The 13,361-nt window shown below is 40.9% G+C and overlaps 1 protein-coding gene across 8 annotated transcripts in view; it reads left to right on the top strand.

Annotated features, from left to right (window-relative positions):
* The first annotated feature begins 10,874 nt into the window (after window positions 1–10,874).
* The window catches only part of LOC112228661 (glutamate receptor 3), a 105,173-nt gene continuing 102,686 nt past the window's right edge, over window positions 10,875–13,361 (top strand). For all 8 annotated transcript variants that reach the window (XM_042309746.1, XM_042309747.1, XM_024394179.2 and 5 more), the window contains exons 1-2: window positions 10,875–11,301; window positions 11,812–11,970. In XM_042309746.1, the coding sequence (XP_042165680.1) occupies window positions 11,214–11,301; window positions 11,812–11,970 (247 nt within the window). In that variant the 5' untranslated portion in view covers window positions 10,875–11,213. The remainder of the gene's footprint in view (window positions 11,302–11,811; window positions 11,971–13,361) is intronic.

Below are 13,361 nucleotides of genomic sequence, written 5' to 3'. Positions count from 1 at the left end.
GCCAGCTCTCATGCTGATGTGCTCATTGAAAGTGTGAGGCAGCATCTGACAAATCAAATCAAAGATAATTTGTCACGTGCACCGAATACAACAGGTGTAAACCTTACAGTGAAATGCTTACTTATAGGCTCTAACCAATCGTGCCCAAAAAAAGGTGTGTGTGTGTGTGTGTGTGTGTTTGTGTGTAGGTAAGTAAAGAAATAAAACAACAGTGGAAAGACATTTGAAAAAAGAGTAGAAAGGCTATATACAGACACCGGTTAATCAGGCTTATTGAGGTAGTATGTACATGTAGGTATTGTTAAAGTGACTGTGCATATATGATGAACAGAGAGTAGCAAAGAGGGGTTGGCGGGTGGTGGGACACAATGCAGATAGCCCGGTTAGCCAATGTGCGGGAGCACTGGTTGGTCGGGCCAATTGAGGTAGTATGTACATGAATGTATAGTTAAAGTGTCTATGCATATAAGATAAACAGAGAGTAGCAGCAGCGTAAAAGAGGGGTTGGGAGGGGGGCACACAATGCAAATAGTCTGGGTAACCATTGGTTACCTGTTCAGGAGTCTTATGGCTTGGGGGTAAAAACTGTTGAGAAGCCTTTTTGTCCTAGACTTGACACTCCGGTACCGCTTGCCAGAAGAGTCTGTGGCTGGGTTCTTTGACAATTTGTAGGGCCTTCCTCTGACACAGCCTGGTGTAGAGGTCCTGGATGGCAGGCAGATTTGCCCCGGTGATGTACTGGGCCGTACGTACTACCCTCTGAAGTGCCTTGCGGTCAGAGGCCGAGCAATTGCCATACCAGGCAGTGATGCAACCGATCAGGATGCTCTCGATGTTGCAGCTGTAGAACCTTTTGAGGATCTCAGGACCCATGCCAAATCTTTTTACTTTCCTGAGGGGGAATAGGCTTTGTCGTGCCCTCTTCACGACTGTCTTGGTGTGTTTGGCCCATTCTAGTTTGTTGTTGATGTGGACACCAAGGAACTTGAAGCTCTCAACCTGCTCCACTACAGCCCCGTCGATGAGAATGGGGACGTGCTCGATGCTCCATTTCCTGTAGTCCACAATCATCTCCTTAGTCTTGGTTACATTGAGGGATAGGTTGTTATTCTGGCACCAGCCGGCCAGGTCTCTGACCTCCTCCCTATAGGCTATCTCATCGTTGTCGGGAATCGGGCCACTGTTGTGTCGTCAGCAAACTTAATGATGGTGTTGGAGTCGTGCCTGGCCATGCAGTTGTGGGTGAACAGGGAGTACAGGAGGGGACTGAGCACGCACCCCTGGGGAGCTCCAGTGTTGAGGATCAGCGTGGCAGATGTGTTGCTACCTACCCTCACCACCTGGGGAGGCCTGTCAGGAAGTCTATGATCCAGTTGCAGAGGAAGGTGTTTATTCCCAGGATCCTTAGCTTAGTGATGAGCTTTGAGGGTACTATGGTGTTGAATGCTGAGCTGTAGTCAATGAACAGCATTATCACATAAGTGTTACTTTTGTCCAGGTGGGAAAGGGCAGTGTGGAGTGCAATAGAGATTGCATCATCTGTGGATCTGTTTGGGCGGTATGCAAATTGGAGTGGGTCTAGGGTTTCTGGGATAATGGTGTTGATGTGAGCCATTACCAGCCTTTCAAAGCACTTCATGGCTACGGACGTGAGTGCTACGGGTGTGTAGTCATTTAGGCAGGTTGCATTTGTGTTCTTGGGCACAGGGACTATGGTGGTCTGCTTGAAGCATGTTGGTATTACAGACTCAACCAGGGACATGTTGAAAATGTCAGTGAAGACACCTGCCAGTTGGTCAGCACATGCCCGGAGCACACGTCCTGGTAATTCGTCTGGCCCCACAGCCTTGTGTATGTTGACCTGTTTAAAGTTCTTACTCACGTCGGCTATGGAGAGCGTGATCACATAGTCGTCCGGAACAGCTGATGAAATCATGCATGCCTCAGTGTTGTGTCATGACGTTGGCCTGGGGGGTAGGTTTATGACAGTCATAAATACCTCTTCCCCCCTTTTTCCTCTCTCTACCCTACTGAAGTTACATTTACAAAACCCTTGGTTAACATAGAGATTCTGGGAACATCAGAAGGTGGGGGGAAATTAACTATATTCTGGTAATCTGACCAATGGAACATATGCGGTGGTACTAAATGAATATGATGTCAGTTCGGGTTGTCATCTGAGACATTCTCATCAATGATAAGATTACATAAACTCTACAGTGGAAAGTCTACACATCCGAGTTATCGGATTCACATGGAATTGTTGTTCAATTTATATGTTTGAATATGAAATTATTCGTGATGGGATGAGATGTGATTTTAGCTTCTAAAATGTGAGATTTGGGTTTTCATAAGATAAGGCTCTGCTCAATCAGTGGCCCGCCCCTGTGAAGGGACATGGGCTATAAAACGTTTCAAACACGCCCTCCTCTCCCTTCCTATATAAGCCCTTGACGACAATATAACCATCTGTTCCGAGGACGTGAGGACAACGGTCCTACGTCAGAATGGTTCAGATAATAACTACAGAACGAAGCCAACATCAGCGTGAGCTTTGGTTGCGAATGGTATGAACTTTGAATTCTTATTCACTACAGAAGTGATACCTCCTAGCCGTTGAGTTAGCAACAGCAGGTGCAAACGAGGGTTAGGAAGGAACAGACAGAGTATCCCGTCTATCACACAATGACGTTACTACAACGTATCCAATTGACAACCAGAGACATTCTTCAAAGGACTCGGTTGGGCAATTCGGCCTTCCATCTACCACCAACCTACCGAAGCGCAGCTCAGAGTAAATATTTATTGCATTTTCCTTTTCCAAATGGGCAGTAATTTAGAATGCATAAGATACTGTATTTACGATAGCACAGCTTCGGCCTTTGGTCGTCAGTCTTCCTGCTCCTTCACTCAACCCAGCCCCTTTTCGTTTGTGTAACAAGCTGTCATATCTGTTCCGCCCGCTAGAGATGTTTTCCTTTATGGCGTAATTTGTAATCAAGTTATGATTTAATTATGTGTATGTGTAATTCTGTGTGATTAGTTAGGTATTTAGTAAATAAATTATTAAACCCAATTTTGTATTGCTGGTTCAACTTGTTAGCCAGGGTTCGTGCAGATAACCAAGAATTTACAACTTTCAGATGAGACTGAATTAAGACGATGATTAATATTGACTGCTATTGATGTAAAATATTACTAGGTCTTTAAGAGTTTATTCTGAAGATAACAGCTCTACAAATATTATTTTGTGGTGCCCGACTCTCTAGTTAATTACATTTACATGATTAGCTCAATCAGGTAATATTAATTACGGATAAATTATTTTATAGAATAGTATGTCATATCACTTAATCTGGCATAGCCAAAGACACGACAGTTGCTTGCCTCAAAGCGAGCATAGAAGTGATTTAGCTCGTCTGGTAGGCTCGTGTCACTGGGCAGCTCGCGGCTGGGCTTCCCTTTGTAGTCTGTAATCGTTTGCAAGCCCTGCCACATCCGACGAGCGTCGGAGCCGGTGTTGTATGATTCAATCTTAGCCCTGTATTGACGCTTTGCCTGTTTGATGGTTTGTCGCAGGGCATAGCGGGATTTCTTGATAAAGCCAGTAGACACATCTACTCTGTTGTTTCTATTGAATTATTGAGACAGGGCAAGCACTTCTGGTGCTCCTCTCCCTCTCCCTCTCATACATACTATAGCATACATATAAACTGAAACAAATATGCATGCACTTACCTTACCTCACTTAATGGGATCTTTACCCCTGCAGTTTTGGCATTTCCAGGACATTTCCTGGCAGCTCTACTGATAAAAAATCAAAAATATTTTTGCCACTGAAATATGCCTTGACATTTGACTTTCATTTATGCCATTTTGTTTAAAAATATATATACTTCTATATTGAATACCGGTATGGTTGTACAGACGAGCCAGGATACTTGTTTAAAGCCTTTTTAAGAATCCTTCCCAAGTATCTCAGTCTGTCAAGACCTGGAGTGGAATACATGATACTGAACATTAGTGTATCAGCCTGAGGCCTTCACTCCTGAAATCCAGGGCACTGCCAGCGATGAGAGAAATGGTAAAAAGGAACACATTTAGTCTAAGTTATTAAACTGTCAAGAACAACCTGGTGGTCAGCTCTTTCATCTTATCTGCAGAAACAATAAAATACTTTTTCATGAAAAGTGAACATTTGACATTTTTTTGTCCAGAGCACTTTGGTGAAGGAACATACAGTGCCTTCAGAAAGTATTCATATCCCTTGACTTATTCTACATTTTGTTGGGTTACAGCCTGTATTCAAAATTGAGTAAATATATTTTACAATACCCCATAATTACAAAGTTAAAACATGCTTTTAGAAATGTTAGCAAATTTATTGAAAATTAAATACAAATATAACAATTACATAAGTATTCACACCCCTTTTCTATGACACTCAAAATTGAGTTCAGATACACCAATTTCATTTGATCATCCCTGAAATGTCACTACAACTTGATTGGAGTCCACCTGTGGCCAATTCGATTGTTTGGACAGGATTTAGAAAGAAACACACCTGGCCCCACAGTTGACAGTGCATGTAAGAGCACAAACTATAACATGAAGTCCAAGGGACTATCCGTATATCTCCGAGAAATATCTGGGGAAGGGTATAAAACAATTTATAGTGTTTAAAATGTCCAAGAGCACTTTGGTCTTCATCATTGGGAAATTGAAAAATTATGGAACTACCCAGACTCTGTCCAAAGCTGGCCATCTGACCAAAATGAGCAACTGGCAAGAAGGACCTTGGTCAGGGAGGTGACAAAGAACCCAATGACCACTCTGACAGAACTACAGAGTTCCTTGGCTTAGATGGGAGAACCTGCCAGGTTCAACAGTCTCTACAGCACTTCATCAATCAGGGCTTTATGGGAGAGTGGACTGACGGAAGCCACTCCTGAGAAAAAGGCACATGACAGCACGCCTAGAGTTTGCAAAAAAGGCAAGTGAAAAACTCTGTGGACACATAATTTTAACTCTTTGTAAAGCGCTATGTCTGGAGAAAACCAGGCACAGGTCATCACCCATCTAACACCATCCCTACCGTGAAGCATGATGGTGGCACCATTATGCTACGTGGATACTTTTCAGCTGCATGGACTGGGAGACTGGTAAGGACTGAGGGGACAATGAATGGAGCCAAATACAGGCACATCCTTGATGAGAACCTGCTTCAGATTGCAAACGACCTTAGACTGGGGTGAAGATTTTACGTTCCAACAGAACAATGACCTTAAGCATACAGCCAAAGAAACGCTGGAATGACTTCTGAACAAGAATGTGAAAGTCCTTGAGTGGCCCAGCCAAAGCCCAGACTTGAATCCAATTGAAAATCTGTGGAAAGACTTGAAGATTGCTGTTCACAGCCACTCCCCATCTAACTTAACAGAGCTTGAGAAAATTTACAAGGAAGAATGGGAGAAAATCCCCAAATCCATATGTACAAAGCTGATACAGACATACCCAAGACAACTCAAAGCTGTAATCGCTGCCTAAGATGCTTCTACAAAGTATTCACTCAGGGGTGTGAATACTTATGTAAATGAGATATTTATGTATTTTATTTTCAATACATTTGCTAAAATGTCATTATGGGGTATTGTGTGTAGATAGGTGAGAAGAAAATATATGCAATCAATTTTGAATTCAGGCTGTAACACAACAAATGTGGAATAATTCAAGGGGTTTGAATCATTTCTGAAGGCACTGTATTAAGTCCAGCTAATTTACCAGAGGTGTTTATATGAATTTCAGAGACCGAGAGGAATCCCAACCATAGCCTTTCATTTGATTCAATATGTTATTTTATCCTCTGACCTTTCAGTACAGTACCCTAAACAGAGGACAAGTCTCCTCTTGTTGTTATTCTGATGTCAAATACTGTCTAAGAGAAAAGACACCATAATGTTAATGTTAAACACAGGTATTCCTCTCATGGGTACATGCAATAAACTGTAAAATGGACTACTAGACACATGAACTCAACATTAGGATGTATATGACAATGTACACTATTTGTTGGAAAATTATGGAATACATCGGATGTAAACCTATCCTTGTACAGTCTATGGATTTAAGGCGTTTTTGAGATGCATCAGTAGGCTACTAATATGACTTTCCTTTACAATATTAGCAACCAACCAAACACAAGTGGCATATCAAAAATCAAATAAGTGGGTCATATTCTGCTCTGCTGGACAGCACCCCATCAGACGACACTACTGGTTATGTCATGTTCTCTTCACTTTGATTGGCTACCCCATCTCTTGATCTCTGATACCGAAGTTAAACTGTATGACAGGACTGTTCACTGTGCTCTGTTTACATAGAGAGACATTGTTTACCTGTGGATTGTTCATCTTTAATTAGCCAATGCCAACCGTAATTTTCTTTATCTGCCCGAGGAAAATTAGGCTGCTCATGCATCAGAACACTTTTGCAGTGCACTTGCCAGTTTCTCTGGCAGGCTTTGGCCCTAATGTGAACTTGAATGTGAAAGACAGAGCCGCTGCAAACAGTCACATGCCTGGCACGGCCCACATCCAATTTCACAGGCTCTAGCTCTGAGTAATGAAGGCAAAACAGGAGACGTGATGTAAAATAAACAAGGCTTCATCCTGACACACAGGCATCACCTCCAAGCTGAGGATTCAGTCAGACATATTTGCATGTCTTCTATATGTCAAGTGCTTTTCTGGGAGAATAATCAAACAGTTAAACAAGTTGACAAAAATAGCAAACCATATTATTGTCCTCCCCTAGAATGCAGTCTCATTCCATTACAATGCATGCTCCATTAAATTAAAGGGCAAATGATTTAGAATAAACCGGCTGGAGAAACAAGTAGGAAGTAAAATGACTTTTTACTGATTTAATTACTGTAGATTGCAGATGGGTCTGAGTCTGACTGTAGCGGTTTGCACTCTGCTCATAGTACAAATGTAGAACACTGCATTTGCCTGGCTGTATATAGGCCAGTCCACTCCCTCAGGCTTACAACTTGTGTGTAATTCTGTGTGTTCTAAGAATCCATTACCAAAGGAAAAAAACATCTCACATCATCTACGGTATATTGACAGCTTTAGTCAATATGAATTAGTCAATATGAATTAGTCAATATGAATTAGATGTAAATATCCTGTAACAGGGATTTGGCTATGTGAGTTAGAAATCAGAGGCTCTCACTGATGAAAGGTGGCCACTACTTTTAAGAATCGTATCCCTAGAGACATTACTACCTTGCACACAAAGTCTTACTATGGAAACAGCTTGTGATCAACTTCTGATGATTACCACCAGCCAGTCAGGCCTCCAGCCTGCAGAAATGAAGTTTGCAGTCAGACATGGTAGACATGGTAGATATCTGTCACATAGTGGTGATGTTCTTTGTACTTCTCTATGGATGACAAAATTAATGTGTGTCTCTTCTGCTAGTAAACTTGGATTGCATAAAACATATTGACATTTAAAGAAAATGTAAATATTTCCCTGGGGGATATGGTTTGTTTGTGAGCTAAATACAACTAGCATTGAGAGTATGCCAAAATTAGACTGTGCCATGAATTGTACCATATGGTCAACAGTGTCTAAATGGCATGTTCACTTAAAGTCCTTAGGAGGTGCTGGAATGGCCCACTGTCATTTCCACTCAGTGGGGTCTTGCTGAATTCACACACACTGTGTGTGCGTGTCTCATTATAATATGATGAAAAGAATGCAACGCCAGATATTTGCAACCACCTTTGCATGCTTAGGATAATTCAAAGAAAATGTCTCAGGCAAGCCATTGTCTGCACCAAACCTTTTTTTAATGAATACAAACAGCACATAATAAGAGTAATAACAGCATATAATTAATCAACACCAACAGTACATACATTCATATCTTGAATTCACTTTAGTGTGGAAAGAATGCACAGCTGGCTGCTCATTGTTTAAAAGCCTAAAGCACATTTCCATGTCTTCAGAGAGCGTGTGAGTAAAGACAGGCGCTGCATCTCTCCCTGACTGCCTGTCTCACCTCTTGCTCATCTCCCTTCCTTTCTCTTCCAACCTATTTAGCTTGACCCAGTAGTCCTTGTTTCCCATCTTTTTCCCTGCTGAGATGTTTTAGACCTAGTCACATCATCATCACCACACCATTCTCTTTTCAAAGGGAGATGTAGTATGAAAACGGTTCATTTTAGGGTGTTCCTGTATATTATCTCTGGATGAGTTTGCCTCTGATGGCTCTCATCATGATGACAGACACACCTCAGTGACTGTAAAGCGCCAGATTTGCCACAAGCTCTATCAAATTAAGTCTGTTTGTTTTTGAGTGCACAGGAACAAATTTAATAATTTTCCACAGCCGAGCCGAAAGGGATATGCCATTTAAATGGAAAATTGTGTAGTTCATCAAATCTGTGATGTCTTACAGAGGAAATATACTGTAAATGTTTTAAAGCTAAAACAATTTGCTCCTGGAATGGAATCACCCAACAGTTGTGCAGCACAGCACCACTGTTCTGGCCCTAGATCAGTGAGTGAACTGTAAATTAACATCGGAGTTGTATTGCCAAGCATTTAAATCCCTCTGATTGATCTGGATCAATACAGTCTGACCTATTCTGCATCGGCCTCGTCCTGACAGGAAGCCGTAATGATTGGCTGACTTGCCTTTGGCTCTCCACTGTACACACTGACTCTCTGAACAAAGAGCTTCTCTAATGTAATCTATATCATCTTATTCATAGTGGTTTGATAGAGATGTGCTGGTGTGTGAATTCTCATTGTTTTGAAGGATCACATCCCTACAGTATAGTGAGAGGCTGTATGCTACCGTGTGTATAGTGGTTAGAGAAGATGGTTTAATACCTTTATAACTGCACAATATCGTTTGTGAACTGTACCCCCAAACGATGTGTATGCACAAGTCGGTTGGTTGGGGTGAATGGGTAGGCATATAACGCGAATGTCTAGCAACCCGAAAGTTGCGTGTTTGAATCTCACCACGGACAACTTTAGCATATTAGCAACTGTGCAGACTTACTACTTTTTTAGCTACTTTGCAACTACTTAGCATGTTAGCTAACCCTTCCCCTAAACCTAAATCATAACATTAACCTCAACCCTAACCCTAACCCTAAACCTAAATCATAACATTAACCTCAACCCTAACCCTAACCCCTAGCCTAGCTAATGTTAGCCACCTAGCTAACATTAGGATTTGCCACCTAGCTTAAACCTGTAACCCAGCCCATATTTGAGTCAGTCAAATATGCCCCAAATTAGTTGAGTGCCACTTGAAGTTTTCATAATTCCTCCCATGATTGCAGAGTCATCTGCACTGCCTGTCTGTGGGGTATGTTTAGAGCGAATGTGATTGAGCCTGTCTAATTAATTCTGGGGTTACGGGATAATGTGAAACAGGTGCTGCTGCAGTGCCCCATCAAAGCCCAGGACTTATCAGACCCCTCTTCATCAAGTCCTACTGTGCCTTTAGTCACAGGAAGGCACCCAGAGAAAAGGGATGTTATGTTCCATCCTGGGGAATGAAATCACTCCCAGTGCTAGAGTGCTCTCGCCTCCACTAGGTTGGAAATGCTCATTAGTATTGCAGAGGAGTTGCACACTGTTGCTTGTCGACCTCAGGTGTAAACGTAACATTGTAAACGTAAATCCGGGACACTCCAATTAGTATGATACGGTATGTTTCGTTTCATATGGTATGTATTAATTTGTGGATGTCCATAGTTCTTTTCCTATGATATGTAAGGAATTACAATTTGTATGATATGTTATGAATGCAATTGCTGTGGCTAATGTTAGGGTTTTAGTTCAGGGAATTTTAACAGGATCCGCCCCTTTTTTTCAATTTTCACCTGAAATGACATACCCAAATCTAACTGCCTGTAGCTCAGGCATTGAAGCAAGGATATGCATATTCTTGATACAATTTGAAAAGAAACACTTTGAAGTTTGTGGAAATGTGAAATGAATGTAAGAGAATATAACACATTAGATCTGTTAAAAGAAAATACAAAGAAAAAAACTCGTTTTTTTGTATTTTTTTTGTACCATCATCTTTGAAATGCAAGAGAAAGGCCTTAATGTATTATTCCAGCCCAGTTGCAATTTAGATTGTGGCCACTAGATGGAAGCAGTGTATGTGCACATTTTTAGACTGATCCAATGAACCATTGCATTTCTGTTCAAAATTTTGTATCAAGACTGACCATATGTGCCTAATTGGTTTATTCATAACTTTTCAAGTTCATAACTGTGCACTCTCCTCAAACAATAGCATGGTAGACTTTCACTGTAATAGCTACTGTAAATTGGACAGTGCAGTTAGATTAACAAGAATTGAAGCTTCATGCCAATATCAGATATGTCTATGTCCTGGGAGATGTTCTTGTTACTTACAGTCTCATGCTAATTGCATTAGCCTACGTTAGCTCAACCGTCCCGTGGGGGACCCACCGATCCTGTAGATGTTAAAAACATTAGCATGTCTTCAGGAATATCTCCAAAGACCACTTACACAGGTGATGAGAGGGTGACCAATTTGCCTGGCATTCATTTAATATCTGTGTCAATAATATATTTAGAAATATAATTTAGCCTAACGCAATTTTTTTCATGTAAACAAATTTAATCTTCACCGGATAGTTTATAGATGATGCATTAAAGTCTACCAGTAATTTGATATACCCTCAACTAGCCCACTTGAGTAGGGTAGATCAGATGTTAGATGATACCATGGTATCTTGACTCTCTTTACACCATGTGGACAAACTCTACACTGCGCCCGCGCGTTTTTTCCCAGCCAACAAAGTCTGCAGTGGCGGGATGGGGAGGATGATGTTATAATTCAACGTTAGATCAAGTTTGATCAACGTCCCCCTGCTGGCCCAATTGGATGATCCTTATTCACAATAAGATCCGCTTCTCGCTCCACCACCATCTTTGAGATAAGTCTTTGCCTTTTCCCCTCTCAACGGCATAAGATTCGCTTTGCTGCAGTTCCGCTCGCACCTCAACGTACCTGTAGTATATCACTGGTGGTACACAGTGAGAGCTGCTTACACGTCTGGCGGATTTTCTGTGCGCATAGGCTTGTGTACATGGTTTTCCTATATCAGATTCGTTTGAGGAGTTAAATTCAGAGGCCGGAGAAAATGAGGCATCGCGTAATAGCCATTGTCTTTTTTTTGTTGTGGCTTTTTGGGAAATCGCATGGAGCGTTTCCAAACCAGATAAATATAGGTAAGTTATATTTGAAATAGCATAACTAACATGTTTTTTCTTTAGCCTGAACATAAAACGAGATCAATGTACATTAAGACAGTGTTGTGTGGTGTTGACTTCATTTTATATTTGCATAATTCATTGTCAAGTTGATCAGTAATAGCCTACACTAACGACAGGTAGGGTAATAGCCACCTAAGAGAAACACCGCTTTAGAGTGGGGGAGGGTGAAAATGGCACAAAGTTGCTCATAGCCTATTTAAGTACTGTATCTTCCTACAGAACTTTCCACGACTGCAATGGGCAGTGTAGATAATACATTGACAAGTTAATCAATGTATAATTAAATGGGTGGTGTTTATTCTAGATAACTAACTGGATGACCCTTACTTTATGTGATGCGTAAAATTGGACTGATGATTTATAAGGACTGATATTGACGTCATACTGTATTTTCATGAAACATAAGAGCAACTAGGCAATGAAAAGTGACATTCTTCGTAATCTCCTATTCTCTTTCTTCTATAGGTGGTCTCTTTATGCGCTCTACAGTGCAGGAGCACAGCGCTTTCAGATTCGCTGTCCAGCTGTATAATACCAATCAAAATGTGACGGAAAAACCTTTCCATCTCAATTACAATGTAGACAATCTCGAATCCTCGAACAGCTTCTCCGTCACACATGCTTGTGAGTACCACGATACTCAATTATGGCAATGTATTTCATTCAACAACTACCAAACCCCCCTCAAAATTCATGAGAAAATATTGTAGCCCAACAGTACACCCACTCACATAGACACATTATAAAGCTGTTGTGTCAATGCAGCTTCTTTTAAACTGGGTTGATTCAAGATTGAGAATAAAACAAATATATAGTTTAATTGTTAATTTTAATTGTTAATTCTTTCCTTTCTGGATATAATATCTTCCTTTGTATACAAAACACTTTTTCACACCACTATGATTGTGAATAGAGCTTGATTTGTTTAGGAGGATACCATAGAATAGATGATTCTATAGAAATACTGTTGTGTGTAGGTGTGGAGTAAGTTTGACTATACAAGCCCCAGTTTATTTTTAGATGAAGCCATTGATATTTCAAATAGGTGGTTGTTGCAGTAATCTCTACATAGCCTAATAATCCAAATGACAGATTCAGTTCTCTGTTATATCACTGCTTTTTGTAAATCTACACACTGTAGCAGACAGATGTACACTATTGTATACAATAATAGCATTTTACATTTTTTTCAGGGTTGAGGAGGTTAGGGTCAGCCTGGTTTATGAAACTCAATGGTGCATAAGTACAGTACAAATGTGTAATGTATACGATGAAGCACAGTAAACTTGTCATGTCTGTCTATAGCTGAGATAAAGGCTTTAAACAATGGCATGACAATGCCACGGTCATCATATGTAGGAAATGCTACTCCTTCCATGGATACAATTCAACAGAGGTGGCTGTTGTTCTGTTGAAAAGCTGTATGCTAATATTGATCTGGTATGACAATTCCACATTCCTCTGGCAGAGAAGCATCTCTCTGCCCTGGGTGTAAAACATTGTTCGTTTATGGCACTTGACAGTGTTGTCTTCTCTTTTAGTTGCTGCTCACTTGAGGCACTATTGTAAGATCCCAGCGATAGGTCTGTAATGAGGGTGCACATGGATAAGCCTGCAGTGTATCCCAGTGTTGGTCTTTATTTAACCCCCCTATCTCCGGTTGCATCATTTTGCTAGAGCCTATTGCTGCACGTTGTTGGATTTACGATGTATCAAAATCCATTTGCTGTGACTGTGATAAAATCATTTTGTGAAAATAATTTTCCTCTCAGATTTGTAGAATGAATTCTCATGAATTACTGGAATAGACTATTTCATTTGATTGCCATGGGAGATATAGACCTTTAATTGGAGCGGATGGGTTTCTAGTTATTTCAGGATTCATGAAATGCCTCCAGATGCTCTATTATAGTGATCAATCTGACAGAATATGGGTATGTCACATGACTGACATGCAAGTATGAGCACATTTCAGTAGCATATTCCACTGTGATTAAGATACAGTATTGCTGTTT

The sequence above is a fragment of the Oncorhynchus tshawytscha genome, linkage group LG30, assembly GCF_018296145.1.
Source record: "Oncorhynchus tshawytscha isolate Ot180627B linkage group LG30, Otsh_v2.0, whole genome shotgun sequence".
NCBI classification, from domain to species: Eukaryota; Metazoa; Chordata; class Actinopteri; order Salmoniformes; family Salmonidae; genus Oncorhynchus; species Oncorhynchus tshawytscha.
Note: the sequence above shows the minus strand (reverse complement) of the source record. Positions and strands in the feature narration are given on the sequence as shown.